Below are 21,829 nucleotides of genomic sequence, written 5' to 3'. Positions count from 1 at the left end.
TTCCCCTATTCACCTGCAGGGTCTCGCCTTAAGTGTAATTGTAACAAATTATTTGTTTTATTGATTTTTATTGTGTTTTTACTGTGTTTGGTGTTACTGTGAGGCACGGACATGCGCCACACAAACCTAGATGCCTCTATTTTATTTTATTAACTAAGGAGAAAAAAATGTATTATTGTGAAAATAAATAAATGCGCAAAAATCCCGACTTGCTGTGAAGGGAAAGTGCTGTTGGTTCATTCTTTACTTTCCATTTTTCAAAAGTGAAACCATAACATACGTTGGCAGAATCACGACACGGTCAGTAACTATATTAAAGCCCATAATAATAATAATAAATAATAATAATACAAATCCGGCCCAGACCACGTGCAGCGTGACTTGCACTGTGCACATTTCTATCGGACGCTTGTGCCTGATTCGGCCGCATGGGGGCGCTTTCCCCCGGAGTGCAGCCCGTGCAGAACACACGCCTGAAACGAAAGCGATACCCCAGCCCTGCCTCTCTGTCCATTTCTGGAAAGCGGAGAAGTTACTGGAGACACCCGGCAACTCGCGCACCCCCTCCCGGCCAGAGCGCAGCGCATCCCCTCGGCGTGGGGTCGGAGCTAACCGGGAACTTGCTTTTAACCGGGACAAAACACCGAACTATGTCAGCGATCGTGACATAACGCCTGGACCAGGGTTACACGGGTGAGAACCGGGAGCAGAGATCCGAGGACAAGAGGAGCTTCCCCCGCGGCGCGTTCGCCTCCGACACTCGGTGAGTTTAGCATTAGCATCGGGCAGCGTGACTTAGCTGGTGTTGGGGCAGTTTTCGCATCCCTCTCCGGTTCAGTCCGTGACTCGATTTGCCTCTTTTGCGTGTCTACTTCACGTTTTACACCGTCACGACAGTGTATTAACCATTCGTTTTAAACTCGTGGCGAAATGTTGTGCGTGATGTGCTTCAGTTTCGGTTTTGTCAGGGAACGTAATGTAGACGTTTAAAAGGTGGTGCTAAAACGGTCGCAACACCCGGCTACTCGAATGCTACTTCCGTTTAGCATAAGTTAGCAAACATCTAGTGTTACGTTAATAAACAGGTTTTTTGTATCTTGCTTGTACTATTTCGATTGTTTAATTACCTTTAATAAATGTATCTAATCTATTGGTTATAACTCAATTGAATGACCACAACAAGGCGCCTTTCAGATTAAAATAGAAAGTATTTGTGTTGAGCGTTTTCTCATTTTAATGTATATGTCATAGGCAAAGGTTCAGTTCCCTGCAGGGGCTGGGACTGAAAAACAGCCCTGGCCCAAATGAGCGTAAATTTGCATTACCTTAACCTTAACGGAGCGCATTTTCGCCAGTTCGGCTTTACCCAAATCTAAAAGCTTCTCGGCTGGAGAGCAACAGTGTAACGCCTCATTTGAAAGCTGAGACCTACAAAGTGATGCAACTTTTTGTCAAGTCGTCGCATTTTTTGTCATAGTTTTGTTGTTTCTTCATTACTTTTTGTGGCTTTTTGTTGAATTTTAGTCATTTTTTGTTGAATTTTTGCCACTTTTTAGTTGAATTTTAGTTGAATTTTAGTTGAATTTTTGTCATTTTTTTTATTGAATTTTTGTCATTTTTTAGTTGAAATTTTGTTACTTTTTGTTGAATTTTTGTCATTTTTTGTTGAATTTTTGCCACTTTTTTTATAGAATTTTTGTCAGTTTTTAGTTGAATTTTTGTCATTTTTTAGTTGAATTTTTGTCATTTTTAGTTGAATTTTTGTCATTTTTTGTTGAATTTTTGTCATTTTTTATTGAATTTTTGTCATTTTTTAGTTGAATTTTTGTCATTTTTTTTATTGAATTTTTGTCATTTTTTAGTTGAATTTTTGTCATTTTTAGTTGAATTTTTGTCACATTTTTTATTGAATTTTTGTCATTTTTTGTTGAATTTTTGGCATTTTTTAGTTGAATTTTAGTTTAATTTTAGTTTAATTTTTGTCATTTTCTTGTTGAATTTTTGTCATTTTCTTGTTGAATTTTTGCCAATTTTTTTATTGAATTTTTGTCACTTTCTTGTTGAATTTTGTCATTTTTTGTTGAATTTTTGTCACTTTTTAGTTGAATTTTTGTCACTTTTTGTTGAATTTTTGTCATTTTTTGTTGAATTTTTGTCATTTTTTTAGTTGAATTTTTGCCAATTTTTTTATTGAATTTTTGTCACTTTTTGTTGACTTTTCATCACATTTTTCATCACTTTTTTCCGGCACATTTTAGCTTTGTTTTCATCCTCTTTTTCTGTCGCTCTTTTGATGCTTTTCTTTTTAGCTTTTAGATTTGGGTAAAGCTCGGTTAAGGCGGGACCGGGGGCCCCTCTGTGCTCTTCCAGAATGAACATATGGCCAGTCCGCCCCTGGTTCCCTGCGACGCTGCATTAATGGAATAATCATTACAGAATCCTCATAAGCTTTGGCAATGACGTACACCACGACAGGTTATAACATGAGAGAAATCATCACTGGAATGTTTAAGTTATGTTTAATGAGAACAACAAAGTCACAGTGTCTTCTCTCTTTCAGGATATAGCTTTAAAGATGGCCCCTAAGAGAAAGTCCCAGTCATGGTCCGCTCTGAAACAGTCTGGAAATGAGTGCTTTAAGACGGGGCAGTATGGAGAAGCCACCAACTTCTACAACCAGGCCATCAAGGAGCTCGAGAAGGCTGGTAAGACTATGGCATGTAGTTAATTTACGGTTTAGGGCCCTTACTGTGACAGAATCCTGCATTTAAGTGATTCTGCAGCTTGTCCAAATGCTGCTAAATGACTGCCAAGGTTATAGTAATAATAATAGTAATAATAATTGAAAGAAGTGAATAATAACAAGATGGAGCCTGGTCATGTCAGTAATGATTTGTATTTGCTAACATCAGGTGTAAACTTCCTAAATACCAAATTACCACTTACATACTGACTTTTGATATTGTTGTACTTGATCAATGTAGAAAACGTTCTTGTGTTTCTACTTGTTGTGGTTTAGTAATATGCAAGATGCCGTGTTAATGTTATCCTTCTTTTTAAAGGAACAGGCCAGTGTTTCTCCACACTGAGATATGTTCTTACCTGAGCTGTGACGAGTTCTTTAGGACCTGTCTGATCTTCAGTCACGTAAACACAGCGCAGACGGCGTTAGCATTTAGCCTCTCCCTCTCTTACGCCTTACAATATAGTCCCCCCTTTTTTCCGCTTAGAAAATCCACATTGTTTAATTGTGTGTAATTATACTTTGTAGTGGAACACTTCACGTAACCATATTTAAATAGGGAAAACGTGGAAGAGCTTGGTAGCTTCTATCTTGACCTGTTTTGGAGCTATAGAGGAGAGAGGGAGAGGCTAAATGCTAACGCCGTCTGCGCTGTGTTTACGTGACTGAAGATCAGACAGGTCCTAAAGAACTCGTCACAGCTCAGGTAAGAACATATCTCAGTGTGGAGAAACGCTGGCCTGTTCCTTTAATACAGATGTAAACATGCCGCTCGTGCAATAGAGTTCGGGAATGTGATCGCTAAGCATTATGGGAGCAGCAATTGTAAACTAATGTAGATTTTTAAAGTTCTTGTTCTCGTTATTGTTCACACTAAATCACTTGGACGCCACAGTGAGTTTATTTATCATCAGTAACTCAGCAGCTAACGGAGCTGTTTTCTCCACTTTTTATACTGTTTTTAGCTAATGTTAGTCTATGGAAATGTTTGCTAACAGCTGCAAAGATGGCGGATCTCCATGGTAACATTCCAGACCTCTATACAGATGTAGACATGCTGCTTGTACAATAGACGTATAACTATAATAACAGTATATGTTTGATGTGGAAAGTAGCTACAAGCTCTTACCACCACAAATGCTGCAAATTGTGACTATATTACTGATAAACTCATCCAGGTTCACGCTCGTGTGTGTCTGGGCATGACCATGATTATACAGTACTTGAATTTTGCATATTTTGTGATAACTTTATCAATGTAATGTAAATAGTTGGATGCGGTTGTTATTGAGTAATGAAGATAAGGGTAGATACGCATAAGCTTCCTTGATTCAGGATTCTCCTTTTGAGCTTGACTTTTGTAACTAACACGACTGTGAACAGCTCAAATAAACTAAAATAAACTAAAATAAAGGTTTACACTTAATTGTTTGGGAGGAAAAAAAGCTGAAAACCTTGAATGCCTTTTTTATGGATCGTCTTATCAATGTGTGACTTGTTTTCCTGTATCTTGTGTCCAGCTCAGAAGAGTCCGGAGGATTTGGCGATTCTGTATTCAAACCGCGCGGCCAGTTTTCTGAAGGACGGAAACTGCACAGAGTGTGTCAAAGACTGCACCACGTAAGACTTTTCTCACCAAATCAAGGGTTTCAGTCTGACTTTGCCAGGCTGCGTGTCAGAACGTGGGTCGAACAACATCGTTTTAGCCTCGTGCATTTGTAATTACTCACAATTGGCTTGTTGCACAATGTGGCTATGCTAGCTCCTCGGACCTGAAGTTGTGAGCGCCAGTACTTCCTGTCTGTATTCTTTTACTGGAATAATAATCATATTTTCTAAAGATTACGTTGTGGGCAGTGAGTTCCTGGTCGATGATCATTTACTGTGTTCAAACCTTGATGTAACGAGTTCAGAGGAGACGCCTGTGATCAGAAAGGATTGATAGTTTGTCTTGAAGCTAAAGGCTAACATGCTATAAAAGAATTAAATAAACGGCACTATTTCAAATTGTGTAATGCATGAGATTAATGTTAGCCTTTAGCTTCAAGACAAACTCACTGATCCTTATGAACATAGACGTCTCCTCTACGGAAACATTTACTCTGTACAGCGACTCGTTTACCTACAGGAAGTGATCGTCTACCAGGAACTCACCGTCCACCAGAGTCTGTAGGAAATACGATGAATCGAACGAGTCTAAGCTAATCTTAATGGACATGAACACGAACAGGAAGTGCTAGCATCCACAACCTCAGCTCAGGGGAACTAGCGTAGCCACATTGTGCAACAAGCTAATAGATTTGAGAAAAGACTAAAATAACAAAAATGACCGTTGTACTGTATTTTCCTGTGACGATACTGCCGATAATGCCGATATTGCCGATATTGCCGATACTGCCGATACTGCCGATAATGCCGATACTGCCGATATTGCCGATACTGCCGATACTGCCGATAATGCCGATACTGCCGATATTGCCGATAATGCCGATAATGCCGATAATGCCGATAATGCCGATACTGCCGATACTGCCGATACTGCCGATAATGCCGATAATGCCGATATTGCCGATATTGCCGATATTGCCGATACTGCCGATGTTGCCGATGTTGCCGATACTGCCGATACTGCCGATAATGCCGATAATGCCGATAATGCCGATAATGCCGATAATGCCGATATTGCCGATATTGCCGATATTGCCGATATTGCCGATACTGCCGATACTGCCGATATTGCCGATATTGCCGATACTGCCGATACTGCCGATATTGCAGATAATGCCGATGTTGCCGATGTTGCCGATACTGCCGATATTGCCGATATTGCCGATACTGCCGATACTGCCGATACTGCCGATACTGCCGATATTGCCGATATTGCCGATCATGCCTATAATGCCTTGTGCTGTGCAGGTCGCTGGAGTTGTACCCGTTCAATGTGAAGTCGCTGCTGCGCCGAGCCGCGGCGTACGAGGGTCTGGAGCGCTACAGACTGGCCTACGTGGACTACAAGACGGCTCTGCAGGTGGACTGTAACATCGCAGCTGCCCACGACGGGACCAACCGGTGAGAGCGGAGCCACACGGTTTAACTAAAGGGCTGAGCCACACGGTTTAACTAAAGTGTCATCTGTACTGGGGAGTTTAAGTAGGGATGCTCCATAATATAATAATATAATAATAATCAACCAATCAAACTTTATTAAGCACTTTTCATGCCAAAAGGTCTCACAAAGTGCTTTACAGACACAACATTTAAAACAACGCCTGCACAACCTCCCATATATATATTTTATATATTAGGACAAAATAAATAGATGTCAGTTAAAAGCTGAGCTAAAAAGGCGGGTCTTGAGCTGCTCTTTAAAACATGAACGTTCTCTCCAGCCCTGAGCTCCTCCTCAGGTCTGAGCTCCTCCTCAGGTCTGAGGAGGAGGATCAGCTCTGAGCTTTGTTCATGTGGAGCAGCTCCATGAAGCAGAGGAACCAGATTAAATATGATTATAATGAAGATTATCAATGCAAAGTTAAAGGGATATTTCAGGATTTTTGACATAGGGCCTCATTTCCTTGTGTCGCTGATTTCTGGAGATATTTATACATTTACATACATTACATTTTACATACATTTATACATTATTTTTGTATTTCATGCAGTTCTTATGTTTGAAGAGTTTCGTGGCGCTAGGCTAGTGCAAGGCTAGTGCATGTCTATGGTATCAGCTAGCCTGCATTAAAAACAGTGTGACCCGCTCCACAGAGCACCTGAGGCAAATCACTGATAACACCAGACTAACCATATACATGTCTGTGTCCATAGCGTTAGCCTTGCATTAGCCTAGCGCCGCAAAACTCTTCAAACAAAAGAACTGCATGAATTACAAAAAAAATATCTCCATAAATCAGCAACACTCTGGATAACGAGGACATGAGGCCCTGTGTCAAACATCCTGAAACATCCCTTTAATGCAAATTAAATTGACTTAAACGGTGCGGAGTAACTGCTTTACAGGTTAGCAGGGCCAAAGACACAGGGCGTCAGTCAGTGACAAATGTACTTATTTCAAGGGAAGTTTACGTGTTTCTGGATCACATTTCTGCATCAAAGTTTAACTAAAAGTCTTCCTCTGTCCCGCAGGATGACCAAAGCCCTGACGGATGCGGACGGTCCTTCATGGAGAGAGAAGCTGCCCCCCATCCCCACAGTCCCTCTGTCAGTGAGGGAGAAACTAAACCAGCAGCCCGCCTCCCCCGCCTCCCCCCAACAGAACAACGCCCCCCCGAAAGACACCGGTACCTCCACACACAAACACCCAGAGCTGATTATAAAACATGTAAGGCGAGACACTTTAGGTGAAAGTATTGATGTTTCCCGCAGTGGTGGAAGTGGAGATTTGTCTCTGTTTTCCTCCCTTTACATCTTAGTTTTCATGTCAGATATAAAAATGATGATGTTTATTTGATGATGTTTTGTCTGCGAGGTGGGGGCGACCCGGAAGTAGAAAGGCCGTCTTTCCCGCGGGTTTTCATTCATAAATATTGACAGATTTGACATCCACGTGTCCTGCTAAGGGGCCCCGTGATGACGCTTTCACCCAAATATGGTGTTTTTCCTCCTACGAGACGCCGGAGCGGAAAAGTGGAAGAACGGGCCGAGCATGCGCACTCGCTACAAAACTTCAGGGCTGGTTTTCTCTGAATGAGAGAAGCCGCACTCGGGCAGAGCCTGAGCCCTTATAGAAGCTCCCACAGACTCCACACTTTACAGGCTGAGACACAACAACATTCTGAAGCTTTTTTCAGAGGGATTTTTTAATATCTAATTCCTAGCCTGATTTATTCAGCTTTGAAACAAAAAAACAGGCGGAATTTGAGTTTTTACAGATTTTTTCACTGATGATTAGTTTATTGAAAAACTAAACAAAATATCCAAATCCCCTCTGAAAAAACTTTAGTTACTAATATGTCAATAAAATAAAACCATAACATTTAATCTGGATCAATTCATTATTGTGATTTCGTTGCCCAAAATATAGGCAATTTTGGCCATTTTAATGCTCAAAATGCCTTATTTTTATGTGAAAACATAAAATGACAGAAAAAATGCAACACATTTTTTCAAATTTTTTTTTTTCAAATTTTTTGGTCAATTTTTTCAAATTTTTTTGTATTTTTTTGTCAAATTTTTGTATTTTTTTTTGTTACATTTTTATCCCATTTTTGTCACATTTTTGTCACATTTCCATTATTGTTTTCGTCTCATTTTATACAAGGCAGTTATTCTAATTTACTGCATTTACATTTTTTTAATAAAATTTGATAAAAAATTTGATAAAACAATTCATGAAAAAATTACAAAAGTTTGACAAAAAATGACAAAAAAATGACAAAAAAGTTACAAAAATGAGTTGAATACCCAACAAAACAATGCAATACATTTTTTCTCATATTTATTTTACATTTTTACATTTTCCCCTGTTCACCTGCCGTGTCTCGCCTTAATGAGAAAACCATAAAGTATATTAAACTTTTAAACTCTCTGATTGTTGTCGCCTGTGTTTCCGTGTGAACAGGTCCCAGTGAGAAAGACAGGAAGAGGGCGCAGACGCTGAAGGAAGAAGGAAACGCTCTGGTGAAGAAAGGGGAGCACAGAAAGGCCATCGAGAAATACAGCCAGAGCCTCCAACTCAACCCCAACGAAGTCACCACCTACACCAACAGGTGGCGCTGTCCGCTTTACCCTTTTCCACTTATTATCCTCACGAGCCGCTCCCACTTTGAATGACTTGCATTTGTTTACCATTTTTGAAATTAGGGACTAGTTTCTTTTTTATTGTTGGTTTTCGGGCTTGTTTTGGTCACGCCCTTTTTGCATTTTTGTTGAATTTTCATTGCATCGCTTCTTCATGTTTTCGCTTTTTTAATTAGTTTAGTTAAAGAGGGGGTTTTCTGCTTTAAAGAGGGGGTGTTCTGCTTTAAAGAGGGGGTGTTCTGCTTTAAAGAGGGGGTGTTCTGCTTTAAAGAGGGGGTGTTCTGCTTTAAAGAGGGGGTGTTCTGCTTTAAAGAGGGGGTGTTCTGCTTTAAAGAGGGGGTGTTCTGCTTTTTTCAGTCCCATAGCACCAGTCTATATCACACTACAATGATGACAAACCTTCTGTTGGTCTGTAAATGCAGTAAATTAGAATAACTGCCTTGTATAAAATGGCTGTAGTGAATGTCTTGAAATAGGCCTCTGTCTCTTTAAGAACCTCTGAGCCTTTAGACACGCCCCCTCCACACGCTGTCTGTGGCATCAGTGGGGAGGGGGTTCTGCTGAGGAGCAGTGGTTGGTTACTCGGCCGGTGACCAAAGCTCGGAGGCGTCTCCAGGAGGTGGGGGCGTTCCTAGGAGGACTCAGGCAAACCTATCCCTAAAATGGCCGCCATCAGAGTTTTTACAGATTACTCAGAAATACGTGAATGTGCCAAGGCAACACTTCAGCCATGTTTTTAATGAGGGAGTGACAGAATAACATGGAAAGCTGGAAATAACACCCCCCTTTAATTTGTCACACACACATATACACACAGTATAACATGCTCGGAGTCAGATTTATGAAGCAGTGTAATGGCCTCAGGATAGAAGCTTCTCCTCATGCTCTCAGTTGTTCTTGTCGTCTCTCTGATGGGAGCAGGAGAACGGGTCATTATCAGGGTGGCTGCAGTCCTTCACAATCGCATCTCTGAGTGTAAATGTCGTCCGATTTAGGAAGACCAGGTGATCCCGCTCAGTGCAGCCTCTCCTCCACACTGTGACGCTGCTGGTCTGGATCAGTGGTGCAGCTGCAAACGTTTGTTAGCACCTCGGGTCAGAGTCTGAAGTCTCTCACTCGTCTGAGATGGTGCAGGCATCGGTGAGGTCCTGGGACATGTGCTCGAGGACTGAAAGATATTCCACTATCAATATCGAGATATGAACATTCAAGCTATTAAGGGGCTAGATGCAAGTTTGTCATTTTATACTCACTACTGCCACCTCAGGTCATACGTGTAACTGCAGCTTCTATATTAAAGTTACAGGCCAGTGTTTTTCCACACTGAGATATGTTCTTACCTGAGCTGAGACGAGTTCTTTAGGACCTGTCTGATCTTCAGTCACGTAAACACAGCGCAGACGGCGTTAGCATTTAGCCTCTCCCTCTCTCCTCTATAGCTCCAAAACAGGTCAAGATAGAAGCTACCAAGCTCTTCCACGTTTTCCCTATTTAAATATGGTTACGTGAAGTGTTCCACTACAAAGTATAATTACACACAATTAAACAATGTGGATTTTCTAAGCGGATAAAAGGGGGAACTATATTGTAAGGCGTAATAATACCAGGAGTAGTTTGGCATCCGCGCAGTAATCTTCACTTTACTGTGTGGATGCCAAATTACAAAAAAATGACCAAAAAAAATGACAAAAAAATGACAAAAAAACACAAAAAATGACAAAAAACCCACAAAAAATGACAAAAAAACACAAAAAATGACAAAAAACCCACAAAAAATGACAAAAAAACACAAAAAACGACAAAAAACACACAAAAAATTACAAAAAAACACAAAAAATGACAAAAAAACACAAAAAACGACAAAAAAACACACAAAAAATGACAAAAAAACACAAAAAATGACAAAAAAACACAAAAAACGACAAAAAATCACACAAAAATGACAAAAAACACACAAAAAATGACAAAAAAAACACAAAAAATGACAAAAAAACACAAAAAATGACAAAAAAAACAAAAAATGAAAAAAAAAACACAAAAAACACAAAAAAAACACAAAAAATGAAAAAAAAACACAAAAAACACAAAAAAAACACAAAAAATGACAAAAAAAACACAAAAAATGAAAAAAAAACACAAAAAATGACAAAAAAAACACACAAAAAATGACAAAAAAAACACAAAAAATCACAAAAAAACACAAAAAATGACAAAAAAAACACAAAAATGACAAAAAAAACACAAAAAATGACAAAAAAAACACAAAAAACGACAAAAAAAAACACAAAAAATTACAAAAAAAACACAAAAAATGACAAAAAAACACAAAAAACGACAAAAAAAAACACAAAAAATGACAAAAAAACACAAAAAATGACAAAAAAACACAAAAAACGACAAAAAAACCCACAAAAATGACAAAAAAAACACAAAAAATGACAAAAAACACACAAAAAATGACAAAAAAACACAAAAAATGACAAAAAAAACACAAAAAATGAAAAAAAAACACAAAAAACACAAAAAAAACACAAAAAATGAAAAAAACACACAAAAAATGACAAAAAAAAAACACAAAAAATGACAAAAAAACACAAAAAATCACAAAAAAACACAAAAAATGACAAAAAAACACAAAAATGACAAAAAAAACACAAAAAATGAAAAAAAAAACACAAAAAACGACAAAAAAAAACACAAAAAATGACAAAAAAACACAAAAAATGACAAAAAAACACAAAAAACGACAAAAAACACAAAAAAAACACAAAAAATGAAAAAAAAACACAAAAAATGACAAAAAAAAACACAAAAAATGACAAAAAAAAAATGACAATATTTGGTACAAAAAATGACAAAAAACAAGTTTGAAATCCGCGCAGTAATCTTCACTTTACTGTGCGGATGCCAAACTACTCCTGGTATTATTCCGCCTTACAATATAGTTCCCCCTTTTATCCGCTTAGAAAATCCACATTGTTTAATTGTGTGTAATTATACTTTGTAGTGGAACACTTCACGTAACCATATTTAAATAGGGAAAACGTGGAAGAGCTCTCCACTGGTGTTTCCTTGATGTTGACGGGATGATCGTGTTCCAGCTCTTAGGAAAGTCCACCACGAGCTCCTTTGTTTTGCTAATGTCGTGTTGAGCGATCGCCTCGTCATCGGCTGAGATCAGACCGATGAGAGCTGATGTTTCTGTCCCTTTTAGTCCAAATGTGTGAGATCTGTGTGAGTAAAACACGTGTCGGGGACCTGTATAAACCTGCTGACTGTCTCTTTGTGCTGCAGAGCCCTGTGTTTCCTGTCGGTGAAGCAGCCCAGAGACGCAGTGACGGACTGTGCTCACGCTCTCAACATGGACTCGTCCAACATCAAGGCTCTGTACAGACGGGCTCAGGCGCACAGAGAGCTGCAGGTGAGGCGCACACAGAGAGCTGCAGGTGAGGCACACAGAGAGCTGCAGGTGAGACACAGAGAGCTGCAGGTGAGGCGCACACAGAGAGCTGCAGGTGAGGCACACAGAGAGCTGCAGGTGAGTCACAGAGAGAGAGAGCTGCAGGTGAGACACACAGAGAGCTGCAGGTGAGACACACAGAGAGCTGCAGGTGAGACACACAGAGAGCTGCAGGTGAGACACACAGAGAGCTGCAGGTGAGTCACACAGAGAGAGCTGCAGGTGAGTCACACAGAGAGAGAGCTGCAGGTGAGTCACACAGAGAGCTGCAGGTGAGTCACACAGAGAGCTGCAGGTGAGTCACACAGAGAGAGCTGCAGGTGAGACACACAGAGAGAGCTGCAGGTGAGTCACACAGAGAGAGCTGCAGGTGAGTCACACAGAGAGCTGCAGGTGAGTCACACAGAGAGCTGCAGGTGAGTCACACAGAGAGCTGCAGGTGAGTCACACAGAGAGAGAGCTGCAGGTGAGTCACACAGAGAGAGCTGCAGGTGAGACACACAGAGAGCTGCAGGTGAGACACACAGAGAGCTGCAGGTGAGACACACAGAGAGAGCTGCAGGTGAGACACACAGAGAGAGCTGCAGGTGAGTCACACAGAGAGAGCTGCAGGTGAGTCACACAGAGAGAGAGCTGCAGGTGAGTCACACAGAGAGCTGCAGGTGAGTCACACAGAGAGCTGCAGGTGAGTCACACAGAGAGAGCTGCAGGTGAGACACACAGAGAGAGCTGCAGGTGAGACACACAGAGAGCTGCAGGTGAGACACACAGAGAGCTGCAGGTGAGTCACACAGAGAGAGCTGCAGGTGAGTCACACAGAGAGCTGCAGGTGAGTCACACAGAGAGAGAGCTGCAGGTGAGTCACACAGAGAGCTGCAGGTGAGTCACACAGAGAGCTGCAGGTGAGACACACAGAGAGCTGCAGGTGAGACACACAGAGAGCTGCAGGTGAGACACAGAGAGCTGCAGGTGAGACACACAGAGAGCTGCAGGTGAGACACACAGAGAGCTGCAGGTGAGACACACAGAGAGCTGCAGGTGAGGCACACAGAGAGCTGCAGGTGAGACACACAGAGAGCTGCAGGTGAGGCACACAGAGAGCTGCAGGTGAGACACACAGAGAGCTGCAGGTGAGACACACAGAGAGCTGCAGGTGAGACACACAGAGAGCTGCAGGTGAGACACAGAGAGCTGCAGGTGAGACACAGAGAGCTGCAGGTGAGACACACAGAGAGCTGCAGGTGAGACACACAGAGAGCTGCAGGTGAGTCACAGAGAGCTGCAGGTGAGACACACAGAGAGCTGCAGGTGAGACACACAGAGAGCTGCAGGTGAGACACACAGAGAGCTGCAGGTGAGGCACACAGAGAGCTGCAGGTGAGACACACAGAGAGCTGCAGGTGAGGCACACAGAGAGCTGCAGGTGAGACACACAGAGAGAGCTGCAGGTGAGTCACACAGAGAGCTGCAGGTGAGACACACAGAGAGCTGCAGGTGAGACACACAGAGAGCTGCAGGTGAGGCGCACAGAGAGCTGCAGGTGAGACACACAGAGAGAGCTGCAGGTGAGACACACAGAGAGAGAGCTGCAGGTGAGACACTCAGAGAGAGAGCTGCAGGTGAGACACACAGAGAGCTGCAGGTGAGACACACAGAGAGCTGCAGGTGAGACACACAGAGAGCTGCAGGTGAGACACACACAGAGAGCTGCAGGTGAGACACACAGAGAGAGAGCTGCAGGTGAGACACTCAGAGAGAGAGCTGCAGGTGAGGCACACACAGAGAGCTGCAGGTGAGACACACAGAGAGAGAGCTGCAGGTGAGACACTCAGAGAGAGAGCTGCAGGTGAGACACTCAGAGAGAGAGCTGCAGGTGAGACACACAGAGAGCTGCAGGTGAGACACACAGAGAGCTGCAGGTGAGACACACAGAGAGCTGCAGGTGAGACACACAGAGAGCTGCAGGTGAGACACACACAGAGAGAGAGCTGCAGGTGAGACGCACAGAGAGAGCTGCAGGTGAGACACACAGAGAGCTGCAGGTGAGTCACACAGAGAGAGCTGCAGGTGAGTCGCACAGAGAGCTGCAGGTGAGACACACAGAGAGAGCTGCAGGTGAGTCGCACAGAGAGCTGCAGGTGAGACACACAGAGAGAGCTGCAGGTGAGACACACACAGAGAGAGCTGCAGGTGAGACACACACAGAGAGCTGCAGGTGAGACACACAGAGAGCTGCAGGTGAGACACACAGAGAGCTGCAGGTGAGACACACAGAGAGAGAGCTGCAGGTGAGTCACACAGAGAGCTGCAGGTGAGTCACACAGAGAGCTGCAGGTGAGTCACACAGAGAGAGCTGCAGGTGAGACACACAGAGAGAGCTGCAGGTGAGACACACAGAGAGAGAGCTGCAGGTGAGACACACAGAGAGAGAGCTGCAGGTGAGACACACAGAGAGCTGCAGGTGAGACACACAGAGAGAGCTGCAGGTGAGACACACAGAGAGAGCTGCAGGTGAGACACACAGAGAGCTGCAGGTGAGACACACAGAGAGAGCTGCAGGTGAGACACACAGAGAGAGCTGCAGGTGAGACACACACAGAGAGCTGCAGGTGAGACACACAGAGAGCTGCAGGTGAGACACTCAGAGAGAGAGCTGCAGGTGAGACACACAGAGAGCTGCAGGTGAGACACACAGAGAGAGAGCTGCAGGTGAGACACACAGAGAGCTGCAGGTGAGACACACAGAGAGAGAGCTGCAGGTGAGACACACAGAGAGAGAGCTGCAGGTGAGACACACAGAGAGCTGCAGGTGAGACACTCAGAGAGAGAGCTGCAGGTGAGACACACAGAGAGCTGCAGGTGAGACACACAGAGAGAGAGCTGCAGGTGAGACACACAGAGAGCTGCAGGTGAGGCACACAGAGAGCTGCAGGTGAGACACACAGAGAGCTGCAGGTGAGACACACACAGAGAGCTGCAGGTGAGACACACAGAGAGAGCTGCAGGTGAGACACACAGAGAGCTGCAGGTGAGACACTCAGAGAGCTGCAGGTGAGACACACAGAGAGCTGCAGGTGAGACACACAGAGAGCTGCAGGTGAGACACTCAGAGAGCTGCAGGTGAGGCACACAGAGAGAGCTGCAGGTGAGACACACAGAGAGAGCTGCAGGTGAGACACACAGAGAGCTGCAGGTGAGACACACAGAGAGCTGCAGGTGAGACACACAGAGAGCTGCAGGTGAGACACACACAGAGAGCTGCAGGTGAGACACACAGAGAGCTGCAGGTGAGACACACACAGAGAGCTGCAGGTGAGTCACACACAGAGAGCTGCAGGTGAGTCACAGAGAGCTGCAGGTGAGACACACACAGAGAGCTGCAGGTGAGACACACAGAGAGCTGCAGGTGAGACACACAGAGAGAGCTGCAGGTGAGACACACAGAGAGCTGCAGGTGAGACACACAGAGAGCTGCAGGTGAGACACACAGAGAGCTGCAGGTGAGACACACACAGAGCTGCAGGTGAGACACACAGAGAGCTGCAGGTGAGACACACAGAGAGCTGCAGGTGAGACACACACAGAGAGAGAGCTGCAGGTGAGACACACAGAGAGAGAGCTGCAGGTGAGACACACAGAGAGCTGCAGGTGAGACACACAGAGAGCTGCAGGTGAGACACACAGAGAGCTGCAGGTGAGACACACAGAGAGAGCTGCAGGTGAGACACACACAGAGAGAGCTGCAGGTGAGTCGCACAGAGAGCTGCAGGTGAGACACAGAGAGAGCTGCAGGTGAGACACACAGAGAGAGCTGCAGGTGAGACACACACAGAGAGAGCTGCAGGTGAGACACAGAGAGAGAGCTGCAGGTGAGACACACAGAGAGCTGCAGGTGAGACACACAGAGAGAGCTGCAGGTGAGACACACACAGAGAGAGCTGCAGGTGAGTCGCACAGAGAGCTGCAGGTGAGACACAGAGAGCTGCAGGTGAGACACACACAGAGAGAGAGCTGCAGGTGAGACACACAGAGAGAGCTGCAGGTGAGTCACACAGAGAGAGCTGCAGGTGAGACACACAGAGAGCTGCAGGTGAGACACACAGAGAGCTGCAGGTGAGACACAGAGAGAGAGCTGCAGGTGAGACACAGAGAGCTGCAGGTGAGACACACAGAGAGAGCTGCAGGTGAGACACACAGAGAGCTGCAGGTGAGACACACAGAGAGAGCTGCAGGTGAGACACACACAGAGAGAGCTGCAGGTGAGTCGCACAGAGAGCTGCAGGTGAGACACAGAGAGCTGCAGGTGAGTCGCACAGAGAGCTGCAGGTGAGACACACAGAGAGCTGCAGGTGAGACACACAGAGAGCTGCAGGTGAGACACACAGAGAGCTGCAGGTGAGACACACAGAGAGCTGCAGGTGAGACACACAGAGAGAGCTGCAGGTGAGACACACACAGAGAGAGCTGCAGGTGAGACACACAGAGAGCTGCAGGTGAGACACACAGAGAGAGAGCTGCAGGTGAGACACAGAGAGAGAGCTGCAGGTGAGACACACAGAGAGCTGCAGGTGAGACACACAGAGAGAGAGCTGCAGGTGAGACACAGAGAGAGAGCTGCAGGTGAGACACACAGAGAGCTGCAGGTGAGACACACAGAGAGCTGCAGGTGAGACACACAGAGAGAGCTGCAGGTGAGTCACACAGAGAGAGAGCTGCAGGTGAGACACACAGAGAGCTGCAGGTGAGACACACAGAGAGCTGCAGGTGAGACACACAGAGAGCTGCAGGTGAGACACACAGAGAGAGAGCTGCAGGTGAGACACAGAGAGAGCTGCAGGTGAGACACACAGAGAGCTGCAGGTGAGACACAGAGAGAGAGCTGCAGGTGAGACACACAGAGAGCTGCAGGTGAGACACACAGAGAGAGCTGCAGGTGAGACACAGAGAGAGAGCTGCAGGTGAGACACAGAGAGAGAGCTGCAGGTGAGACACACAGAGAGCTGCAGGTGAGACACACAGAGAGCTGCAGGTGAGACACACAGAGAGCTGCAGGTGAGACACACAGAGAGAGAGCTGCAGGTGAGACACAGAGAGAGCTGCAGGTGAGACACACAGAGAGCTGCAGGTGAGACACACAGAGAGCTGCAGGTGAGTCACACAGAGAGAGCTGCAGGTGAGACACAGAGAGAGAGCTGCAGGTGAGACACACAGAGAGCTGCAGGTGAGACACAGAGAGAGCTGCAGGTGAGACACACAGAGAGAGAGCTGCAGGTGAGACACACAGAGAGAGCTGCAGGTGAGACACACAGAGAGCTGCAGGTGAGACACAGAGAGAGCTGCAGGTGAGACACACAGAGAGAGAGCTGCAGGTGAGACACACAGAGAGCTGCAGGTGAGACACAGAGAGAGCTGCAGGTGAGACACACAGAGAGAGAGCTGCAGGTGAGACACACAGAGAGAGCTGCAGGTGAGACACACAGAGAGCTGCAGGTGAGTCACACAGAGAGAGCTGCAGGTGAGACACAGAGAGAGAGCTGCAGGTGAGACACACAGAGAGCTGCAGGTGAGACACAGAGAGAGCTGCAGGTGAGACACACAGAGAGAGAGCTGCAGGTGAGACACACAGAGAGAGCTGCAGGTGAGACACACAGAGAGCTGCAGGTGAGACACAGAGAGAGCTGCAGGTGAGACACACAGAGAGAGAGCTGCAGGTGAGACACACAGAGAGAGAGCTGCAGGTGAGACACACAGAGAGAGCTGCAGGTGAGACACAGAGAGAGAGCTGCAGGTGAGACACAGAGAGAGAGCTGCAGGTGAGACACACAGAGAGCTGCAGGTGAGACACACAGAGAGAGCTGCAGGTGAGACACACAGAGAGAGCTGCAGGTGAGACACACAGAGAGAGCTGCAGGTGAGACACACAGAGAGCTGCAGGTGAGACACACAGAGAGCTGCAGGTGAGACACACAGAGAGCTGCAGGTGAGACACACAGAGAGCTGCAGGTGAGACACACAGAGAGCTGCAGGTGAGTCACAGAGAGCTGCAGGTGAGTCACACAGAGAGCTGCAGGTGAGTCACAGAGAGCTGCAGGTGAGACACACAGAGAGCTGCAGGTGAGACACAGAGAGCTGCAGGTGAGACACACAGAGAGCTGCAGGTGAGACACACAGAGAGAGAGCTGCAGGTGAGACACAGAGAGAGCTGCAGGTGAGGCGCACAGAGAGAGCTGCAGGTGAGACACACAGAGAGCTGCAGGTGAGACACACAGAGAGCTGCAGGTGAGACACACAGAGAGAGCTGCAGGTGAGACACACAGAGAGCTGCAGGTGAGACACACAGAGAGCTGCAGGTGAGACACACAGAGAGCTGCAGGTGAGACACACACAGAGAGAGAGCTGCAGGTGAGACACACAGAGAGCTGCAGGTGAGACACACAGAGAGAGAGCTGCAGGTGAGACACAGAGAGAGCTGCAGGTGAGGCGCACAGAGAGCTGCAGGTGAGACACACAGAGAGCTGCAGGTGAGACACACAGAGAGCTGCAGGTGAGACACACAGAGAGCTGCAGGTGAGACACACACAGAGAGAGAGCTGCAGGTGAGACACACAGAGAGCTGCAGGTGAGACACACAGAGAGCTGCAGGTGAGACACACAGAGAGCTGCAGGTGAGTCACAGAGAGCTGCAGGTGAGACACACAGAGAGAGCTGCAGGTGAGACACACAGAGAGAGAGCTGCAGGTGAGACACACAGAGAGCTGCAGGTGAGACACTCAGAGAGCTGCAGGTGAGACACACAGAGAGCTGCAGGTGAGACACACAGAGAGCTGCAGGTGAGACACACACAGAGAGAGAGCTGCAGGTGAGACACACAGAGAGCTGCAGGTGAGACACACAGAGAGCTGCAGGTGAGACACACAGAGAGCTGCAGGTGAGACACACAGAGAGCTGCAGGTGAGACACACAGAGAGCTGCAGGTGAGACACAGAGAGAGCTGCAGGTGAGGCGCACAGAGAGCTGCAGGTGAGACACACAGAGAGCTGCAGGTGAGACACACAGAGAGCTGCAGGTGAGACACAGAGAGAGCTGCAGGTGAGGCGCACAGAGAGCTGCAGGTGAGACACACAGAGAGCTGCAGGTGAGACACACAGAGAGCTGCAGGTGAGACACAGAGAGCTGCAGGTGAGGCGCGATAGTGGAGGCAGAAGAACTCTCCCCCAGAGCTTTATCCACCCAATCAAACCACTGAAGTCAGCAGAGTTTAGGATCCAGAACATGAGCGAGGTGATGGATCCGTGATGCTGCTGTCGGTGAAAGACACGTCCAATATGAAACAACGTGGAGATAATCCTTCACTGTAAATATCCAACTCAAGGTCATGAACGGCTTCATTCACAATAAAGTTTATCCAAATGTTGGGAAACACAAAGCGAACGCTCCTCTGCTCAGGGACAGAAGGAAAGTCAAATTCCTGTTACTTTAGACCAGGGGTGCCCAAAGTGCCAGAGGGTGACCTACTTTTGCGCCGCATCTGGTCAATAACTCTCTCCCGTTCATTTTCAATGGCAAATATAAATGCAGTACACTTTTTGACCACGAGCGTCAAATTGGGGGCGCTGTTTCACTCCTTTCACAAAGTTAAGGAAACACTGTTCTGGTGTCTTGGTGTTTATCAATCACAGCGTCGTAGCATCAACTTTCCCATTTTTCCAACTTTTTTTTGCAAAAATCGTTGACATCTATGACTTATAAAATAATTTATGCTGAACTGACACTTTCAAAATGATCTAATCTGGCATTTTCTTTGACTTAAAGAAGTGAATGAGCTAAAGTCACTGCAGGTACAGGTGGTGCTGCTGTTTCCATTTTGCTCTATATTGCTACAATAATTGATTTTGTTCTACTAAAACTAGGCTTTTGTAGCATGTTTAACCCCTTAACTCCCACCTTAACCGAGCACATTTTCTCCAGTTTGGCTTTACCCCAATCCCAAAGCTTCTGGAAAAAAAAGCTGTGAAAATAGCAACAAAACTGAGACGAAAACAATGATGGAAATGTGACAAAAATGTGACAAAAAATGACAAAAATTTGATGAAAAATGGACCAAAAAATGACAAATAAGTTACAAAAATGAGTTGAATATCCAACAAAAAATGATGGAAAAAAAATCTGATGACATGAGAAAAAAGATCCTCTCGGTTCAGGCGGGAGTTAAGAGGTAAGTTGCATAGATAGAATTAAATGCAAATGTATACATATATATAAGAAAATAAAGTCACTTTTATTATTTGCAGTTATGTGTTTCACGCTTGACATCGCCGTGTTTGGCCCGCGACCCACAGGCACTTTTTCATTTTGGCCCTCGGAGACAAAAAGTTTGGGCCCCCCTGGTTTAAACCCATTGTCCAGAGACTAAAATTGCAACAAAAATTTTTTACAGAATGGGTTTTTTTTTTGTAGGTCGCAGGACCAAGTGGGTAAAACTCAAAAAATGGCTAAGCCCAAAAGCGGGAGCTGCCTTTGATTTCTCTTGAAGAGTTGGGCAAGTACAAAAAAGATGAATTAATTCAGTATGCTGAGTCGCACACAATTCCAATCGATAAAACTCAAAAGAAAGGTGAGCTGCAGGAAGTGATCGCTGCCTGGTCGGTGGGCCAGGTTCTCAGGGCGCGGTGGACGTTGAGGCTGCCGGCTCCACTGTGGAATAACCGGTCAGTAGCTCCGGGCTGGCCAGCTCCACTCCAAAAGCTGAGGAGCGGTTTCCAAGCCCTCCTCGGGCGGGAGGGGCTGTTGCTGAGGTTGGAGGACGGGAGGTTCCACCGTTCACCAGCTCTTTCTCCCCCGTCTCCTCCGGCTCGGTTAAGCCTCTTCTCGGCATCGAGTACGCTTGGAACAGCTTAAAATGGAGGCCGCAGAGGAGGAGCAGGAGCGCAAGGCCCAACTGGAGTTACAACTAGACTTTAGGAAACTTGAAATTGAGGCCGAAACCAGTGTGAGAATTCGACGGCTTGAGCTGGAGGCCGAAAGTCGCCTCCTTCTCAACCCGCGGTCAGGTCTGCCTAAGCCCCGCCTTCCACCTCCCACAGGGCAAACTTCAGTCTGTTCATCAAAACATCTGACAAGTTTAGGAAACATCAAACCCAGACTAGACTCTGGACCAATAATAATATCATTAAAATAATTATGATGATAATTAGTTGTAAAGTTGACAGTGTTTTGTTCTTTGCAAACGAGTGGAAAAGCTGCTTTTATTTTTAGAAACAGTGAATGTTTAACCAGCTCAAGTTTTACAAAGCATTTTAAATACACAAACTAAACATCTGCTGTTTTCTTTCATTCAGTCGATCATTGTGAGTAATTATTCAATCTCAATATTCTTACTATGGGATTAGGTTAAAACTTGAATGGTTAAAATGCCTAATGTGAAAAATGAAGTTCTTACATTTGAACCACTGTGGAATCAGAAACAACAGTTTGACACTTGGATTCCTGTGACAGTGATTTTCTTTACAGTCCATTTATATATTGTTCAAAAACAGGTCTTATTTCTGAGATTCTGTGTCTTAAAAGTCTTTAAAGTCTTAAAAAGTCTTAAATGTGACTTAACTCTGCAGATCCTGCTCCGATCGTTCTCACCGTCTGATTTTCCCACCGTTTCTCGTTCCAGAATCTCAAATCCTGCATCGACGACTTGAACAATCTGCTGAGAATCGAACCGAAGAACGCGGCGGCGCTGAAGCTGCTCCAGGAAGTGCAGAAGAAGAAGTGACGCGGGAGCCGTCCAATCAGAGCGGCTCCTCACGGTCACACGGTCCGCTCTCTGACCCACGCCGCTGTCACGCAAAGGAAATGTTCGGTTTGACCTTTATTTTGAC

At 45.4% G+C, this 21,829-nt stretch overlaps 1 protein-coding gene across 1 annotated transcript; it reads left to right on the top strand.

Moving 5' to 3' along the window:
• Positions 1-744: 744 nt before the first annotated feature.
• On the top strand, positions 745-21,829 carry tomm34 (translocase of outer mitochondrial membrane 34). Its single transcript, XM_079579336.1, has 8 exons — positions 745-763; positions 2,561-2,705; positions 4,264-4,363; positions 5,660-5,812; positions 6,884-7,038; positions 8,319-8,466; positions 11,792-11,918; positions 21,622-21,829. The coding sequence occupies exons 2-8, from the start codon at positions 2,576-2,578 to the stop codon at positions 21,721-21,723; spliced, it is 915 nt and encodes a 304-aa protein (XP_079435462.1). The 5' UTR covers positions 745-763; positions 2,561-2,575; the 3' UTR covers positions 21,724-21,829.

Source organism: Gobius niger (assembly GCF_951799975.1).
Source record: "Gobius niger genome assembly, chromosome: 20".
NCBI lineage: Eukaryota > Metazoa > Chordata > Actinopteri > Gobiiformes > Gobiidae > Gobius > Gobius niger.
The sequence above is the reverse complement of the archived record's forward strand: the minus strand, read 5'-3'. Positions and strand labels throughout refer to the sequence as shown.

Excerpts from the sequence above, each read along its gene's own strand:
- tomm34 (XM_079579336.1), top strand. The coding sequence starts at position 2,576 with ATGGCCCCTAAGAGAAAGTCCCAGTCATGGTCCGCTCTGAAACAGTCT. Across the intron at positions 5,813-6,883 it reads GCCCACGACGGGACCAACCG|GATGACCAAAGCCCTGACGG; the intron begins GTGAGAGCGGAG and ends TCTGTCCCGCAG. Across the intron at positions 11,919-21,621 it reads AGGCGCACAGAGAGCTGCAG|AATCTCAAATCCTGCATCGA; the intron begins GTGAGGCGCACA and ends TTCTCGTTCCAG.